General features: G+C 41.2%; 1 protein-coding gene across 6 annotated transcripts in view; it reads left to right on the top strand.

The window, feature by feature from the left end:
• CD99L2 (CD99 molecule like 2) overlaps window positions 1-20,396 on the top strand; it is a 112,551-nt gene that overhangs the window by 76,075 nt on the left and 16,080 nt on the right. For 4 of the 6 annotated variants that reach the window (XM_049705044.1, XM_033413574.2, XM_049705042.1 and 1 more), the window contains 3 exons: window positions 10,604-10,672; window positions 10,788-10,883; window positions 13,000-13,065. In XM_049705044.1, the coding sequence (XP_049561001.1) occupies window positions 10,604-10,672; window positions 10,788-10,883; window positions 13,000-13,065 (231 nt within the window). The remainder of the gene's footprint in view (window positions 1-10,603; window positions 10,673-10,787; window positions 10,884-12,999; window positions 13,066-20,396) is intronic. The other 2 variants (XM_049705043.1, XM_049705045.1) reach the window with 2 other exon arrangements.

Below are 20,396 nucleotides of genomic sequence, written 5' to 3'. Positions count from 1 at the left end.
ACTGGGAAAGAGGCTCTTCCACAGATCTTTCTTGAATGATGCCGTCTATACTTCTGGCTTCTGCTGAGATGGCAGAGGGGATCCATGAATAATCTTATGTTTAATCTGACCTTTTGACCCTTCCAAGGTACTCATATAATGTTTTCCCGCCACACCATTGACCTTCTCCCCAGAGCTTTCTTGACAGCGAGTCCCCTAATTTTAGCATTTTTTGGCAATTAGGATAGGTTGAAATTTTTCCAAATCATCAAGTCCTGGTTCCTTTTTGCTCAAGAGTTCTTCCTTCAATCTCTTCCTTTCCTCTTGCATTTTACTATGAGCAGCAAGAAGAAAATAGGCCATACCCCTAACACTCTACTTGGAAATCTCCTCAGCTCAAACATCCAGGTTCATTGTTGAGAAGTTCTGCTTTCCACGTAACTATAGGATGCACAATTCAGCCAAGTCTTCTGCCACTACCTGGTAAGGATCTACTTTCCTCTGGCGTCCAATAACATTTTCCTTGCTTCCATCTGAGACCTCACTGGCGAAGCCTTTAACATCCACATTTCTGTCAACAGTCTGTTCGTGATGATTTAGGCGTTCCCTAGTATGATACAGGTTTCCTCTACCATGTTCCTGACCTCCTTCTGAATCCTCACTAGCTGTTACTAGTTGTTCACATCTGTATTTCCACTAAGTCGGCTCAAGGCAGTCAGGCTTTTTCTATCATGCTTCTCAAAATTCTTCCAGCTTTTGTCTATTACTCGATTCCGAAGTTGCTTCCACAGTTTTAGGTATTTATTTAGGGATTTCCTATTGCTGTTGTAATAAATTACAAGAACGTGCTGGCTTACAACAGCACAAATTGATTATCTTATAGTTCTAGAGGTGAGAACTATGATTTGGGTTTCACTGGGCTACAGTGAAGGTATGGGCAGGGCTGTCTTCCTTTTGGAAGCTCTAGCCTGTTTCCTCGCCTTTGCCTGCAGTTTTGCCTTGTTGGAGACCTCTTCCATCTGCAAAGCCAACAGAATAGCAACCTCAGGTTTCTCTCTCACTGTCACCCCTGCTTCCATCATCGCGTCTCCTTCCTTGACTCTCCTGCTGGTCTCGTTCTCTTACTAGTATTCCTGTGATCACATTGGGCCTGCCTAGATGATCCAGAACAGTCTCCCCATCTCAAGGTGCTTAGCTTACTCACATCTGCCACGTCCCTTTTCCCACATAAGGTGACATGTCCACAGGTTGGGACTGTTGGCAGAATTCCATTCTGTGCAGCTATAGAACTCATGGCCACTTGCTTCTTCAAGGTCAGCAAAAGAATGAGAGTCTGCTACCTCTAATGTTAGCTCAGGGAAGGCCTACAGCCCTCTTTTCAAGGACTCACTTGATTATGTCCAAATCACCCAGAATATTCTGCCTTTTGAGTAATTCACTCATACGGATTGGGCATCCTAATTGTATCTGCAAAATCCCTTCACCTCTGCCATGTCGTAACCTGGTCATGGAAGTAGCTCAGTCCCTCCCACACTCAGCAGGCTGGTATTATACATGGTGTGTACACCAGGGGGCGGGAGTCTCGACAGCTATCTTCGAGTAGCGAAGGATCTAATGACTTCTCATAGCGTTCAGTGCTCCTTACTTCCTTGGTTCAGGCAAAGGGCCTGGAGGTTTATTCACCATTGCATTTGTATCACAGTGCAAATGTCAACCCTGTAAAAAGGGCAAAGGACACTTGAGGATGATTACGAAAATAGTTATGACCTGACGGACCCCTGGGGTCCATGGAACACTCTTTGTGAACTACTGACTGAGAAGATGCCCTTACATATTTATGTGGCGTCAGTGTGTTTTCGTTCGAATCCGTGATCTCGTCCATGTTAATGTGCAGTGAACATGTATTTGTGGAGTTGGGGTGAGCGGGAGGATGGTTTTATATGTCTTCTGTTGTATTGAGCCATACCTTTACAGTTTCACTTCTCTAGACAGTTGTATAAATTAGTTCAACCTTTTCAGAGGGCGATTTGATAAAATCTTTGAGCAGTTCTGCTTCAAAGCATTTTCCGTCTGGGTACAGAGTTATGCACACGTGCAGAGGTACATTTGAAATGGTGTTTGCAGCTTTCTTGCGTTTCGTATCAGCCAAAAATTAAAACACTCTTAAATAACACCGTTGAATACATAAATTCTAAACCATTCATAGTCTGCAGCCATTTCAAAGAATAAGGTAGATCTCTGGAACTGGCATGAGAAAAGCAAGTTACAGAACAGGATATATATAGTACGAATTAATTTCTATCAAATTTAAGTGTATGTGAACACAGACACGCACGCAGAAAGACACGGACATGCAGAGAGACATATGGGCAGAGAGAGACACAGAAAGAGAGACATGCACAGAGAGACACACAGAGAGATGCGAACAGAGACACGGACACACACACACACAGACGGGGAGAGAGACACAGGGAAAGAAAGACAGGGAGACACAGACACGGAGAGAGACATGCAAGAGAGAGAGACACAGAGAGAGGGGCACACACACACACAGAGACATGGAGAGAGAGCGAGACAGACACATGCAGATCTGAAAAGATTGAGAGTAGCTACCTGTGGGGATAGATTTGGCTGTCTTTTATATTTTCTTTCTTAGGATTCTACACCATTGGATTCATTTTTCTACTGAGCATATATTAACGTTTATAATAAGCCAGCAGTGTAGCTGGCCTGGGCCCAGGCATTCTGGCTTCACCCCAAGGGCCTCTTCCTCTGTGTGTGTGGCTCTTAGAAGTGTTTGCCCAGGAAGGTGGTGATGACCTGAAGGTGAGCGTAGGGTCAGCTCGTGCACCTGGCCGTAGAGGCGCCGGCACGGGCCTCCTCATCCGCAGGTCTGCTGGGCAGTTTCCTAGTCCATGGAAGATTCGCTCCAGTGATCTAGAAAGCTGAAAAGGGGACTGGTCTTTAAGAGGTAGGCACAGTGTGATAACAGAAAAATAGTGACCCGGGCCCTCTCGAAGCGTGTATGTTGTATCTTCACTTCAAAGAGGAAAAGAGCTGTGCTGTTTGCTCTGTAAAGATATTCTCTCTGGAAGATTTTCAGTGTTGTATGAACCATTGGGATCAGGAAAGAATCGGCTTCATTTGTCTGGAAAACGTCCTTGTACGTACCGCCTCCCTTCTCGATGTTCTTCCTGCTGCTCTTTTCCCCTAAGGTGAGGTCTACACGATTCGCTCCTTAGTTTTTAAGGTCGACAATAGACATTTGTGCATCCCTGAAGACCAGCTATTTACGTGTCAGACTTTTTTTTTTCCCTATGAGAAATGACTACGATGCTCAAATCAATCATTAACTATTTTCGGATTGACATTTTCTTCAGAGCTAACTGTAAAATTCACATCAATGTGTAAGAAATACTCCAGAGAGATCCCATCACACTGTACCAGTTCCCCGATGGTAACACCTGAAAAATTATAGTACAGTGTCACAACCAGGATCTTGACGTTGATATAATCTAGTGATCTTATTCAGATGTTCCGTTTTACTTGTACTCGTGTCTGTGTGTGTGTCTTCACGTCTGTGCAGTTTTGTCACCTGTGTAGGTTCATACATCCACCATGGTAGTCCAGACAGAGAACAGTTCCATGATCACAAAGACCCTCGTGCTGTGCTTTATAAAAACAACTATCACCCTTCTGCTGTGCCCACCCCCATTTCCTGTCCCTAAGCACTAATCTTTTCTCCATCTATAGAATTTGGCAATTTAGAAAATGTTATGTAAATGGAATCATGTAGTATGTAATGTTTGGGGATTGGCTTTTTTTCACTCAGCATAATTCCCTTGAGGTCCATCCAGGGCATTGCATGTATCAATAGTTTGTTGCTTTTCCTTGCTGAATAGTATTCCATGATGTAGATGTACTATAGTTTATTTATGAAGATCATCTGGGTTGTTTCCAGTTTTGGGCTCTAGGTTTTTGTATGAACATGAGTTTTCATTTCTCTGGGATAAATGCCCAGGTGGGTAATTGCTGGGTTCTATGGTAGTCATAGGGTTCGTTTTTTAAGAATATTGCCAACCTGTGTCCCAGACTAGCTGTACCATTTTATATTCCCACCAGCAATAAATGAGTGATCCACTTTCTCTGCATCCTTGCCAGCACTTAGTGTTATCACTATTTTTTTTAGTCATTCTGATTGGTGTGTAGTGATACCTCATTGTGGTTTTAGTTTGCATTTCCCTGATTGCATGTGCTTATTGGCCATTCATGTAAACCCGTCAGTGAAATGCCTCTTCATGTCTTTCGCCCATTTTAATCGGATTGTTTGATTTTGCTGTTCAATTTTGAGAGCTCTTCATATATTCTAGACACTAGTCCTTAGATGGGTATGTGTTTTGCAAATATTTTCTTTTACTCTATAGCTTGTCTTTTCATCTTCTTAATAGAGTCTTTCACAAAAGGAAATTTTTAATTTTGATGACGTCTGATTTATCCATTTTTTTCTTTTGTGGATCATGGTTTTATGGTCAAGTCTATGAACTCTTCCCCAAGCCCTTAGTCCTGAAGATTTTTCTCATATCATTCCTTCTGAAAGTTCTATAGATTTACATTTAAGACCCAAAAAAGTCATCAATTTTGAGCTAGGGTTTGAATGAGGTGTGTGAGGATTAGATCAAGGTTCATTATTTTTGCCTATAGATGCCTAGTTGCTCCAGCACCTTTTGTTGGAAAGGCTGTCCTGCTTCCATTGAGTGGCTTTTGCACCTTTAACAGAAATCTCTTGAGCATATTTGGGCAGGTCTTTCTAGGTAGTTCATTCTGTTGTACTGTTCTATGTGTCTACCCTTCTGCCACTGTCTTGATTACTGTAACCATAAAGTAAGCCTTAATACTGGGTAGGCTGATTTCCCCCCCACTTTATTCTTCTTTCTCAAGGTTGTTTTAGCTATTCTAGGGCCTGTGCTTTTCTATACAAGTTTTAGAATAAGTTTATTTATGTCTACAGAAAGCTGGCTGGGATTTTGATAGGACTTGTGTTAAATATGTAGATGAATTTGGGAAGAGTTGATGTCTTTAAGGGAGTCTTCAAATCCATGAACACAGTATGTCTCTCCATTTATTTATGTCTTCTTTGATTTCGCTCATAAGCATATTGTAATTTTCAGCCTGCAGGTCCTGTACATGTTTTTCAAGTGTACAGCTAAGTATTTCATTTTCTCTGGAACAATTTTAAATGGTTATGTGTTTTAATTTTAGATTCCGTATGTTCATTGCTATCATATGATTGATTTTGATATTTGTTGCTCCTGTATCGTTAGACCTTGCTGAAGTCACTTACTGATTCTAGGAAGCGTTTTTTGTAGGTTCCTTGGAGTTTTCTACATAGATGATCATGTCATCGGCAAATAGGGATAGGTTTATTTCTTCCTTCCCAATCTGTATGTCTTTTATTTCTCATTGCAACGTTGAACCTCCCATGCTATGTTAAATAAGAGTGGTGAGAACAGTGTCCTTGGCCTGTTCCTGATCTTCAGGAGAGAGTGTTCAGTCTTTCACCATTAAGTCTGACAAGAGCTATGGGTGTTTTCTAGATGCTCTCTATGAAGTTGAGGTACTTCCCTCTATTCCTAATTTGCTGAATTTTTTTCATAAATGGGCATTGGATTTTCCATGTTGACAGGCAGACCTCGTTTTATTGCGCTTCACTTTATTGCACTTTGCAGATATTGCGTTTTTACAAATTGAAGTTTTGTGGTGACCCTGCGTTGAGCCAGTCTATCAGTGCCATTTTTCCAACCGCATTTGCTGACTTCGTGTCTCTGTGTCACGTGTTGGTAATTCAAAACTTTTTGAAACTTTTTCATTATTATTATATTTGCTGCGGTCTGTGATAAGTGATCGTTGATGTTCCTGTTGCAAAAAGATTACTACTCCCTGAAGGCTCAGATTATGGATAGCATTTTTTAGTAATAAAATATTTTTTAATTAAGGTACATACATTTTTGGGGGGGCATAATGCTGTTGCACTTTAATAGACTACAGTATAGTGTAAACATAATTTTTTTTTTTTTTTTTTTTGTGGCACGCGGGCCTCTCACTGCTGTGGCCTCTCCCGTTGTGGAGCACAGGCTCCGGACGCGCAGGCTCAGCAGCCATGGCTCATGGGCCCAGCCGCTCCACGGCATGTGGGATCTTCCCGGACCAGGGCACAAACCCGCGTCCCCTGCATTGGCAGGCGGACGCTCAACCACTGCGCCACCAGGGAAGCCTGTAAACATAATTTTATGTGCACTGGGAAACCAAAAAAAAAAAATCATGTGACTTGCTTTATTAATATTCGCTTTATTGCAGTGGTCTGGAACCATCCCCACAGTATCTCCGAGGTATGCCTGTATATGAGTTTTTTCTTCTTTAGGCCACTGATATCGTAGGGCACATTGTTTTTCAAATGTTGATCCAGCCTTGCATAACCAGAACAAGTCCCGTTTGTTCATGATGTATAATTCTTTCTATACGTTCTGTTTAGTTTGCTAATATCTTGTTGAGGATTTTATATATTAGTTCAGGAGAGAGATTGGGCTGTAGTTTTTTCTTAATACAGTCTTTTTCTGTGTTTATTATCAGGTTAATGCTGGCCTCATAAAATAAGTTGGGAAATATCCCTCCTCCCTATTTTCTGGAAGAGGTTTTATAAAATTGGTGTTAATTCCTCTTTAAATGCTTGGTAAAATTTACCAGTGAAACCATCAAAAAGCCTGGAAATTTCTTTTTTTAGGAGCTTTTAAATTAAAAATTCTGTTTCATTAATGGTTATAGAAATATTCAGATTGTGTTTTCATCTAGGTTGAATTATTTTTTTATTGTGGTAAACATACTAACATAGAATTTACCATTTTAACCTTTTCTTTTTTTTTTGCGGTACGCGGGCCTCTCACCGCTGTGGCCTCTCCCGTTGCGGAGCACAGGCTCCGGACGCGCAGGCTCAGCGGCCATGGCTCACGGGCCCAGCCGCTCCACGGCACGTGGGATCCTCCCGGACCAGGGCACAAACCCGCGTCCCCTGCATCGGCAGGCGGACCCTCAACCACTGCGCCACCAGGGAAGCCCCATTTTAACCATTTTAAATGTATAGTTCATTGGCATTAAGTACATTCCCAGTGTTGGACAACCATCACCACTATCCATTTCCAGAACTTTCTCCTCATCCCAAACAGAAACTCTGTACCCAGTAAACAGTAACTCCTCATTTTCCTCTACCCTGAACCCCTGCTAACCTCTGTCCTACTTTCTGTCTCTAAGAAGTTTCCCATTCTAGGTACCTGAAATAAGTGGAACCCTACAAAATATGTCCTTTTATGTCTGGCTTATTTCACTTAGCGTAATGTTTTCAAGGTTTGTCCATGTTGTTGCATGTATCAGAATTTCATTCCTTTATAAGGCTGAGTAATATTCCATTGTGTGTATATACCATATTTTATCTGTTTATAAATTGGCAGACGTTTGAGTTGTTTCTACCCTTTGTCTGTTGTGAATAGTGCTGTATTGAACATTGTGCAGGTATCCGTTTGAGTCCCTGCCTTCAGTCCTTTTGGGCTTATACCTAGAGGTGGAATCGAAGGATCAGGTAGTAATTCTACGTTTAAATTTTTGAGTAATCACCAAAGTGTTCTCCACAGCAGCTGCACCATTTTATACATTCCCACCAGCAACATACCAGGGTTCCAATTTCTCCACATCCTCACCAACATTTGTTATTTTTCATTTTTCTTTTGATAATAGCCATCCTAATGAGTGTGAAGTGGTATCTCCTTGTGGATTTGATTTATATTTCCCTAATGACCAATACTTTGAGCATTTTTCATGTGCTTATTGACCATTTGTATATCTTCTTTGAAGATATGTCTATTCAAGTTCTTTGCCCATCTTTAAATCTCATTTTTTAAATTGTTGTAGGAGTCCTTTATATAGTCTGGATTTTAATCTCTTACTGGATATATGATTTATGAATATATTCTCTCATTCTGGGATTGTTTTTTGATTCTCTTGATAGTGTCCTTTGCACAAAAGGCTTTACTTTTGATGAGGGCCAATTTATCTATTATTCCTTTTGTTGCCTATGCTTTTGGTGTCATATCCAAGAAGTCATTACCAAATCCAATATCATGAAGATTTTCCCCTATGTTTTTTCCTAAGAGTTTTATAGTTTTAGCTCTTATGTTTAGGACTTTGATCCATTTTGAATTAATTTTTATATATGGTGTAAGGTAAGGGTCCAACTTCATTCTTTGGCATGTGGATATTCAGTTTCTTGGTACCCTTGTCAAGAACATATTGACCATAGAGTTATGTCTGGGCTTTCTGTTCTGTTCTGTTAGTCTATATGTCTGTTCTTATGCCAGTACCACACTGTTTTGATTGCTGTAGCTTTGTAGTAAGTTTTGAAATCAGGAAAGTGAGTTCTTCTTTTTCAAGATTCTTTTGTCTATTTGGGGTCTCTTGAGACTCCATATGAATTTTAGGATGGGGTTTTCTAAGTCTGCCCAAAAAACTGTTTTGGATTTTGGTAGAGATTGCACTGAATCTGTAGATCACTTTGGGTAGTATTGTCATCTTAACAATATTAGTCTTATGTTACGTGAACATGGGATTGAGTTGAGTTGTGATAGTTTGTGGATTTCAAGGAATTGGTCCATTTCTTCTAAGTTGTCAAATACATAAAGTTGTTCATAGCATTTTCTTATTATCCTTTTAATAGTGCAGAATCTATAATGATATCTGCTGTTTCATTCCTTATAGTAGTATTTTGGGGTTTTTTTCTTCAATTATATTTGTTAGTAAGGCTAGAGGTGTATCAATTTTACTGACTTTTTCAAAGAACAAGCCGTTTGGTTGATCTATTTTACTTTTCTATTTTCAATTTCATTGATTTCTGCTCTTACATTATTTCCTTCTGTCTGCTTGCTTTGGGTTTGTTTTTCTAGTATCTAGCTCGTCATTTTCTAGTATCTTGGGTTAGGAATTTGGATTATTGATTTGAGACCTTTCTTTGTTTCTAATTTAAGCATTTAGTGCTATAAACTTCCCTCTCAGCATTACTTTAGTTACATCTCCCATATTTTGATATGCTGTATTTTCATTTTCATTAGGGCTATTTATTCTTAAAATTTCATTTTGAGACTTTCTCATTGACCGTTGTTTTATTTAGAAGTGTGTTGTTTATTTCCAAGTGTTTAGAGATTTTCTTGTTTTCTCTTATTTGTTTTTGGTTTGGTTGTTTCTAGTTCGATTCCATTATAGTCAGAGATACCACTCTCTATCACTTCCATACTTTTAAATTTGTTGAGGTTTGCTTTCTGGTTCAGGGTGTGATCTGTTGGTGAATATTCCATGGGTGCTTAAACAGTTACTTACTCTGCTGCGATTGGGTAGTGTCCATTATGCCAGTTACATCCTGTTAGTTGACTGTGTTGTTTAGTTCTTCTATATCCTTGCTGGTTTTCATTCTAGTAGTTCTGTCAGTTGCTGAGAGTAGAGTATTGATGGCCCCAACTATACCTGTGGATTTGTTTATTTCTTTTCTCAGCTCTGTGAATTTTAGCTTCATGTGTTTTGAGACTCTTGTTTGGTGCTTACACATTTACGATTGTTGTGTTCTTGGTGGATTGATCCTTTATCATTATGTGACATCCCCCTTTATTGCTAGTGAGAACTGGCAGGTCATGTCTTACTGTGTTTTTAACACTCTTTCCAGAAGATTCAGACTTATAATTCTTTGATCCATAGACAACCCCAGGCTCTATCCAAAAAAGATAGGTAATGCATTGTAAATTACCTGGGCAGTTTGAGGATTACGTTATTGATCTGTAAAAGTCATTGAGGTTTTTTTCCCCACAAACATTGCTGCTTCTATTCTAAGTGCTTCCTGTATACAGCACTGTCTATGCCTTTCCCTTCCCTTAAATTTCCTGTCCCTCTGCTACCTCCAATTATAGGAACAGTTATGGGAGTCTTGAAGTTCAAGAAAAACTACTGGAAAACTCCTGTGTGGCATGCTACGTAATTGATGTGCAAGAAGTCCACAATTTTAAAGGAATATGGTTGAGCTGAAAGACCTAGTATTAACAGCAGTAACCACACTTATATACAATATTTTGTTGGTGTTGTAACCACTTTCAGCTGATGAGACACTCCCATACTCTACTGGGAACATAGCGTCACTTCATCCCTGGGCAGTATTACCTGTGATTACGGTGCCGGGTTGAGAGTGGTGACGGCCAAGGCTTGGAGCTCTCGGGTTGTGCTCCAGCTCTGGGACCCCCTGAAGCATGTGGTCATCTCCTGTAGATCTGGGCTCAAGTCCCAGCTCCACTAATCACCAGATCAAATGTGGGCTCATGTCCACCTCACCACCCATCCTGTGAAGAAAAGCAAGCAGAACTCGTCTCCTGTAAACCCTCTTGCATCTCTTTGTCATCCTCAAGGTGGTTCTTCAGAGGCATCAGAGGGACCTCAGGACCAGGACAGGAGTGCTGTGCTCATGCTGTGACTTCCCTGAGCCGTGCAGGGGCTGCTGTGTGTGTTACTAATTGTGCTCCCCTTGCTGTCCCCCTTCCCCCTTTAGAGAGATGGGACCGTGTCACCACCACGACCAGGAGACCGGGAGCGACCAGAGCTCCAGCAAAGCCTGCAGGTAACACGGCTGTTCTGAGGAGGGCACTAAGGAGGGGCCCCGTGGAGCTCTCTGGGGCCATGTCCAAATGAGCTACCTGTAATTTAACCAACTGGCTTTGTCTTTTACGTTTTAGGGCCCCCTGATGAAAAAGACTTTGACCTGGCCGATGCCTTGGATGATCGAAATGATCAAGATCATGGCCACAGGAAGCCGAGTGCAGGAGGAGGAGGTAAGTCACAGCTGGTTGAAGGCACAGGCCAGTGCTGTAGCTCCCCGGTCAGGGTGTAGCTCATTAACTACAGCAGCGCACAGAGCCACTCCTGGCCTGGCAGAGCTGGGGGCGCTTCAAGGCCCAGGAGAACCCTACAACAGTGGTTCTCAAGCGTTTTGGTCTCAGGACTCCCCAAATTATGGAGGATCTCTATTGAGGTGTGGGTCACGTCTATCGATATTTATCATCTTTGAATCTAAAACTGGAGAAAAATTAAAATGAACAACAGCAAACACACACATGTTAATAACATAAATAGCAGATTTCATGAGAAATAACTATGGCAAGATAAAGACAATTTAGTGAGAAAAGTGGTATCATTGTACATTTTTTGCAAATTTCTATAATGTCTATCTTAGTAGGAAAGCTAGGGGACTTCCCTGGCGGTCCAGTGGTTAAGACTCCGCACTTCCTGGTTGGGGAACTAAGATCCCGCCTGCTGTGGTGCGGCCAAAAAAGAAGAGCTAGACTCTCACATCTCCATCTCCTTCTGGGCTCAAGTTGTGATATGTTGTTACAGTTGATGTATATGAAGGAGATCTGGCCTTATAAGAGATACGCCATTGAAAGGGGAAGAATATTTTAATAGACTTTTCAGATCATTGATTCACATCATTTTTCTTTGGTAAGACACCCAAACTCGACCACTGGTTGTTTCTTATAGGTTAAGTGCACTGTAGAATGTGAAACCATATCAATGAATTTTCCATCGTTGATTTCATTAAACTCCCCAGGGATCCTCATGTACTTTTTAGTGGAACTTTACCCATTCATGCTTTTGTGCATTACGCATTGCTCATTTGGAAAATATTGTTCTTAAGTCTTTTGACCTTCCAAATAATGCCATATTTCATTATGCAGTGCCCCCAATTCACATCTGTTAATATCACCACCATCTCATTAGAAAAAGTCTTTAAGTATTGGCAAGTTGTTAAGCTCGCAGTGGTAGATATAGATTTTTCAAAATTCTCTTTTTTGTTTGAAATATTATCACTGGCAACAAGTACTGCCAGTGGTTTTCTTTAAAGTGACAGCCCCATTTCATTCATTTTCAAGAAAACACCTTCCAAATACTCAAGCTGCCATACCACAGTTAGCCCATCATTCTTTCTTTCTAGTAAAAGTAGTCTTTCATGACAGAAAGCAGCTGATAAAAGCCAAATTGAAACAGTCACACATGTGCTTTTCTGAGTCAACTATAGGACTTTAGAGTGGAACAGAAATGCCGTAAGCATGCTTCCCACTTTATCACAGAATATTAAAAGATGTGTACTCAACGGTTGAGCTATAATAAAATTAATTTTTCGGTTTCCTTGTATTAGTTTTCTGTTACCACCATAACAAATGATCACAAGCTGTTTCTTTGGGTGAGGAGTTCAGGAACAGCTCAGCTGAGTTTTTCTCTTCAGAACCTCATACACCTTCAGTCACAGTGTCATCCAGGTCTGCAGTCTCAGCTGAGGTTGGGTTGTCTTCCAAGCTCGTGTGCTCGTTGGCAGAGAACCGTTTCCTTGCAGTTCTAGAACAAGTGGCTGCTTCCTTCTTTAAGACCACCAGGAGAAAAAACAGAGACTAGACGGAAGGGGAGAGAAGGGGGGAGGGGGAGGGGGAGGGGGAGGGGGGAGTAGAGAAGAGCAGGGAGGGGGAGAGGAAGGCTAAGTCTATTGCTTCTAGTGTTTGAGCTCAGGAGGGCCTCAACCCTGTTTTAAAGGGCTCACTTGATTAATTTCAGGCTCACCCAGGAAAATCTGCCTTTTGATTAATGCCAAGTCAAACTGATGTGGTAACTTAATTACGTCTGCAAAGTCCGTTCACCTCGGCATGTAATATAACCTAATCACGGGTTGATAGCCATCCTATGCATGGTTCCACTCGCGCCCAGTCATGGCATACTGGGGTGTGTACACTGATGGGAAGGGATCTTGGGGGCCCCTTTAGAGTTTTGCCTACGCATTCATCAAGGGTCCTCTTAAGTGGCGATCACTTTCTGGGGCTGTTGGACAACATTAAGTAACAAATTTCTTGTCTCTGAGAAATGTGTTTGGCATTGAGATGTGTGTTTTGTTTCCTCCAGGTTTTTCAGACAAGGATCTTGAAGACATAGTAGGGGGCGGTGAATACAAACCTGACAGGGGTAAAGGTAGGAGCACTGATTTGTCCAAATGCCTTATTCTTGTTAAAGACGGGATTATACAGCAACCAGGTTGATTGGAGGTGTTCTTACTCAGACTCTGGGAAATCAAAGGTAGTTAGTTCCTAGACATCCCTGCTTGCAGTTTGGGGTTGACTTGGAATGATACAGAGACTGTGCAGCTCAAGGGGGCATTTATGAGCCAGTTTGGAAAAGCCACACATTTTCCCTGATGTTCCTTAAGCCAAGTTGCTGCATGGGTTAATGTGTCCACACTAGCAGAAGCTGTTTGCCAAGGCAGCACCAGTTACAGTGACTGAAGGTCACAGGACTCATTGGGAACAGCCTTCGCAACCTGGGGAGCCTGTCACTCTTGGGATGGGGGGAGCAAAACTCATCATGACAAGAGCTTTTTTAAGACACCCGTAGCAAGTCAGATATCTTTTAAAATCTTTTCATTTTGCAGTAGTTTGAGTCACAAGAAGTTGTAAAAATAAACAAATTGTTTAGGAAAATTCCTGTGTACCCTTCACCCAGCTTCCCCTGATATCTTGACAAAACTATAGTTACATTGTCAAAACCAGGAAGCTGACAGTGGTTCAATATTGTTATTAAGTCACTTGATGTGGCAAAATAAGTTAGGGTTGTAATTTGTGGTTGGTACTTGTGGTTGTAACCTGTTCTGATGGTATGTTGTGATTATAACTTGTAGTTCTGGTGGTAAGTTTTTATGATTGTAACTATTGTGATGGTAACCTGTTGTGATGCTAAGTTGTGGGTATAGCATTTTTTGGTGATTCCCTGTTGTGGTTGTGATTTGTGGTTGTGAGTGTAACAGCAAGTTCCGAGTGTAACATGTGATTGTTTCCAGTGTCAGCCTGCTGTACTCCCCACAGTCTAGGCTGTGGCACTAGCATCTGCTTCTTTCTTGTGGGAATTGTGTGCCTTCCGTATGGGAACAGTGTTGTTCTGATTAAAGGATACTGTAGTCGAATCTGTCCTTCAAACCACCTTTCCAAACAGTGTCATTTTGAGTAAAAAGCTCCAAAAACCTCTAAATGAAACTCACAGGTGTCAGGAGAACATGGAACATTTAAAGGGCAAACCCAGCAAATTAGCCAATTACTCCCGGGTGACAAATGGTATTTCCAGATGGTGAGAAGAGAGGGGTTTCCTTATTAAAAGTACCTGTTTTAACAAGGAAGAAGTGCTAGGAAATTCATTAATTAGGCTCAGATTTGAATTTCTCTTGTAAAGAATAATCAATTGTTAGCAGAAGATATACTCTGTCATTATAGGTGTCAGTAAAAGAAAGTAGAGAGTCCCGGCAAAAAATACGAGTGTGAAACTGAACCTTAGGTTATGATAAGCACACGATGAAGTTCTCAGACAGTCTTCTCTATGCAAACGTGCAGATACGTGAAGAAACGTGAAGATAAAACACCACATTTAAATAAATGACGATCTTCAGCATAAAAACAGTCCTAATTAATGCATTTTCTAACTGTGGGTTTTAGGCACACAGACTCAGCTATAGTTTTGGAGTGTATTTCTGAGATAGTATGTTATCTGTTGTATATTTTTTCTCAAGAAAACATTTCTAATGGCCCTGTAGGTGCCCCATATTTTGTCTGTAGGTAGTAGCGACTGTCTCTCATCAACAGGTCCCGTCAGCCTCCTCCATTCCCTAGCATTTTCACTGACTGAGAAGCTCGAGCCAGTCAGTTTCATCTCGTCATTGCCCCCTCTGTGGTCTACACCTTAGTGTATGCAAGCCTTTCCTCCCATTCCCCCGGAGTTGCTATTTGGTCCCCAGTCATCTCTTGGTGGTCACAGCCCTCTGTCCCATGTGACCTCTGCAGCATTTCACTTTGATGACCACCTCCTCCTTCACGTTCTTTCCTCCTGGGCCCTACCTGGCACTCTCCCACTTTCTTGTTCTCATTCACTTCTTCTTCCTGAACACTGTTGCCTGGTGGGTCTCTTTCCTTGAGCGTCCAGTGGTATGTCATTCTCTTCCCCACTGAAAGGGAAGGGTATTAGAAACCAAGATCTGGGTGTTGAGTGCATTCATTAGTGGGATGTTGCTACTTCTAAACCCTTTAAGTGGGCACAACTAGGAAACACATGGATGTATTTTATTAATAAACTGTGGTATATATGTATCTATAATTATTTCTGTATCTATTCATCAGCATCTGTGTTAACCTAAGCATAAGTTCATACTTAAGCCTTCTGGCAGTAGGTTACAGTTGGAGACATATTTTAGTATTCCTTTCTTGCTGACCTTTAACTTCTCTCTCTGAGAGTGAGAAACCTACCATCCATCAACTGTTTGCTTACTTGCTCAATTCTGGTATTATACGTGTATAGCGCAATCGTAATTGTTAACCCATACCCCTGTGAGACGCAGCTTTACCAACTACAGTCCAGTGTTTGTTTTTCTTCTTTTGTCTTTACCTTACAGTTTCAGTCAAAGTACCGTCTTTCTAAAGTTACTTGCATAGCTCCTTTATGACCCCTCCATTCAGTGCAGTTCTGACATACGTTTATAATGCAGATACATTCATTTGTCACAGTCTACATTCCATCCTGGGATCCCCCACCAACCTGGTTGATGTTTTGCTTGCATACATTAAAGGTCACGCCTTGTGATACACATTTGTATGGGTTTTTACAAATGCATATAGTCATGTGTCCACCACCCAAGTACCATACAGAACAGTCTGTCACCATAAAAGTTCTTCTGTATACCCCTTTGGTACTCAGCCACTCTCTGTTTCCTCAACCCTAATCCATTTTCTCTTCGTGCAACCACTAATCTGTTTATCATCTCCATAGCTTTTGCCTTTTGCAGAATGTCATATGGTTAGAATCATACAGTACGTAGCCTTTCCAGACTGGCTACTTTCACTTAGCAATGTGCATTAAAGGTTCCTATATGTTTATTCATGGCTTGGTAAGTCATTTCTTTATAACATTTCATTGTCTAGATGTACCACATTCACCTATTGAAGGACATCTTGGTTGCATTTAGCTGTTGGTGATTACAAATAAAGCTGCTATAAATATTTACATACAGGTTTTTGTACAGGCATAAGTTTTCAATCCACATGGCTAAATACCTAGGTGTATAATTTCTGGGTCATATGGTAAATCTATGTTTAGCTTTACAGTAAACTTCCCAGCTGTCTTCTGAAGTGGCTGTACCATTATATTGGGTTGGCCAAAAAGTTCGTTTGGGAAACCCGACCTCTTACATCTTATGGGAATACCGAACGAACTTTTTGGCCAACCCAATACTTTTCCATGAGCAATGAATGAGAGTTCCAGTTGCTCTACATCCTTATCAGCAATTGATATTGTCAGGGTTTAAACAAATTTTTTTTGAAGTATATTTGATTTACAATGTTGTATTAATTTCTGCTGTATAGCAAAGTAACTCAGTTTTTTATATATATATATATATATATATATATATATGTACTTTTCCATTATGGTTTATCTCAGGATATTGAATATAGTTCCCCATGCTACAACAGTAAGACCTTGTTGTTTATCCACCCTATATATACTAGTTTGCATCTGCTAATCTCCAACTCCCAATCCTTCCCTCCCTCCCTCCCTCCCCCCTTGGCAACCACAAGTCTATTCTCTGTGTCTGTGAGTCTGTTTCGTGGATAAGTTCATTTGTGTCATATTTTAAATTCCACATGTAAGTGTTATCATATGGTATTTTTCTTTCTCTGTCTGACTTACTTTGCTTAGTATGATAGTCTCTAGGTCCATCCATGTAGCTGCAGATGGCATTATTTCATTCCTTTTTTCATGGCTGAGTAATACTCCGTTGTATATATGTACCACAACTTCTTTATCCATTCATCTTTCAGTGAACACTTAGGTTGCTTCCAAGTCTTGGCTTTTGTAAATAGTGCTGCAGTGAACATTGGGGTGCATGTATCCTTTTGAATTGTAGTTTTGTCTGTATGTACGCCCAGGAGCGGGATTACTGGATCATATAGCTCTATTTTTAGTTTTCTGAGGAACCTCCATACTGTTTTCCATAATGGCTGCACCACTTTACATTCCCACCAGCAGTGTAAGAGGGTTCTGTCAAGGTATGTTTTTTGTTTTTTTTTTTCATTTTAGGCATTCTAATACTTGTGTAGGGGTAGCTAATTGTTTTTTCATTGTATTTTCCTAATGGGAAATGATGTTGAGCATCTTTTTATGTTCTTATTTTATACTGTTCTTTGAAGTCTGTTCAGATTTTTTGCCCATGTGAAAAATTCAGTTTGCTTTTATTAGTTCTATTTTTAACCTGGATACAAATCCTTTTTCAGGTATATGATTTTAAAAATATTTTTCCCAGTCTGTGGCTTGTCTCTTCCTTTTCTTCATAGTGTTGTTTACCAAATAATAAAATTTATTTTTTTATAAAGTTCGATTTATCAATTTTTTTTCTTTTACGGATCATGCTTTGGTGTTTTAAGAACTAAGTTCATGAAGATGTTTTCTTATGTCCTCTTCTAAGAGTTTTATTGGTTTTGCTTTTACATTTATGCCTTTGTTCCATCCTTTAGTTCATCTGTGTATGGTGGGAAATAGGAGTCCAACTTTATCCTTTTGCGTGTGGATATCCAATCGTCCTGGCACCACTGGTTGACAAGATTTTCCTTTCCCTACTAAACTGTCTTGGCTCCTATGGAAAATCAATTGACCATAGATGTAAGAGTTTGTTTCTGGACTCTCAATTCTGCTCCATTGCTGTCCGTAGCTGGCCTTCAGCCAATACCAGTACTGTCTCTGCTGGGTACGTCCTCAGCTTCGGGGCAACCAAGGCTACGTGGAGAGTGTATCAAGCCCCCTATGGTTGTCTCACGTCTCTGTTAAATCCCTGGCTAGTTGACCGGTTAGCTTGCTCAGGCTAAAGGAGCTGCTGGCTCTCCAAGTCGTGTGGGTCCCGTTTGGCAGCTGTAGTGCCGTTGCTGATTTCCATGGCCTGTCCACCTCTCCCCAGTTAAACTAGCTGCTGAAAGACCTGGGAGAAGGGGAAATGAGAGCAACCCTGGGGGAAAAGGCCTCAGATTCCAGGTGTTCTCACAGGAACTAAATCTGTTTCCTGAAATGGCTGTCTTTGATTGTCCAGGGTTATAGTTGCTTTTTGAGAAGAGGATTCCTTGACCTCCTCAACCCCTCATGCCAGACATCCTCTCTGCTAGTATCTTTGGAATTTGGAATATTCTTTCTCTTTGCCTCCCCTCAAGCCCAGGCCCATATCACCTACCCTTGGGTCATTACCTTAATCTCTTAACTGGTCTCCTGGTTCCAGCCTGTCCTCCATGCAGCTGCCAGAGAGAATCACCAGGAACATCATCTTGTCAGTCCTCTGTTTAAAACTATTGTGTAATAATGAAAAGACAAACAGCCCAATTAAAAAACGAGCCTAGGGCTTCCCTGGTGGCGCAGTGGTTGAGAGTCCGCCTGCCGATGCAGGGGACACGGGTTCGTGCCCCGGTCCAGGAAGATCCCACATGCCGCGGAGCGGCTGGGTCCGTGAGCCATGGCCGCTGAGCCTGTGCGTCTGGAGCCTGTGCTCCGCAACGGGAGAGGCCCCAACAGTGAGAGGCCCGCGTACCACAAAAAAACAAAAACGAAAACAAAAACAAACAAAAAAAAACGAGCCTAAGAGACACTTCATAAAAGAAGTTATATGAAGATGCTCAAAATCTTTATTGGGGAAATGCGAAGAAAACCATGATGAGTTATCACAACACAGCCACCAGAATGGCTAAAATCGGAAAGACTGACAGATACTGAATGTTAGTGCGTAAGTGGAGCAACTGGAATGCTCGTACGTTGTTGGTGTGAATGTAAAGTTTCTTATAAAACTGAACATAGACCTCCCCAGTAACCCAGCAATTTCACTTATTTTTAAGAAAAATGAGAGCTTATGTCCAAAAAAGACTTATAACAGAATTCTAAAAACGACTTTATTTATAATAGCAAAACAACAACAAAAGAAACTGTAAACAGCCTAACTATCAATAGGAGAATGGATAGACAAATTGTGATATATATTCATACAGTGGAATGACTTACTGATATACAGAATAACATGAATAGATGTCAAAAATATTATGCTGAGTGAAAGAAGCCCAGTCATGCGAAGTTCTAACATTTGTAAAACTAATCTCTAATGTTACAAATGAGATCCACGGCTGCTGTGGATTGGGGGGAGAATGCAAATTAATTGGACAGGGACATGAGAGAACTTTCTGGACTGATGTTAATTCTGTATCTCAGTGGGGGTATGGGTTTCACAGGTGTATGCATCTGCGAAAACATACAAAATGGTACATGTAAGGCTAGTATTTTATTATATGTAAATTTTACCTTAAAAAAGGAATCACAAGCAAACATGGAATTCTAGGTTATAATATGTGTATGGGTGAAGCATACAGATGTCTGAGACTTACTTTGAAATGCATCACAAAAATAAGATTGGATGGATAGAGGGATGGATGGACATATGATAAAGTGAATAATGTAAACTGTTAATTATAGAATCCAGATGGTGGGTATATGAGTGTTCACTGTACAGTGTTTTCAACTTTAGTGAATGTTTGCACTTTTTCTTAATTGTTGGGAAAAATTTTTTAAGCCAAAACAACAAGTCTCTTGAGTGGCTCCCTAATGCCTATAAGATAAGTTCAAGCCCCTTATCCTGCTGACATATCTTTCTGCCCTAGACCGTCAACTTCATTTCGCCTCCAAACATGTGAACGAGCTGGTCCATGCCTATCTTTGTGCCTTCACATGCTGGTCCTCTGTTTAAATGCCTTTCTTCCACCAGATGAATTCCCACTCATGTCTAGCAAATGCTCAGCCACTGATCCCTTAAGGGACACCTCAAAGATCCCCTCCTCTCTGGAGGCCCCTCCCCTCTGTGGCCCTGTGGCACAGCGCCCATCTCGTGCCTTTGGTTCTCGTAGAACTTCCATCATCCTGCTGGTACAGCATAGCCCCTGTCATTACTGAGTCACACCGAGTCATGTGTAGCTTTTTCACTCCTGCTATATTGGGCTTCTGAAGGCAGGCACCTTTTTCCTTGTGTATCCCTGACACCCCCAATAAAAGTTTCCTGAAGTGAAGGGGACCAGGATGGACCAAACACCTGCTTTGCTCTCTACCCTCCCGCCCACGCTTTCCCGTGAAGAGTGACACATTTGATTGGCTAGGCTGACGACCCTCTGGGCCACATGAGTGATGGCATCGTGGCATGAAATGCTTTCTTTTGGACCCCAAAGGGAACGATGAGGGAGGCTGTGCCCCTCATG

The sequence above is a fragment of the Orcinus orca genome, chromosome X (genome assembly GCF_937001465.1).
Source record: "Orcinus orca chromosome X, mOrcOrc1.1, whole genome shotgun sequence".
Classification (NCBI taxonomy): Eukaryota; Metazoa; Chordata; class Mammalia; order Artiodactyla; family Delphinidae; genus Orcinus; species Orcinus orca.
Note: the sequence above shows the minus strand (reverse complement) of the source record. Positions and strands in the feature narration are given on the sequence as shown.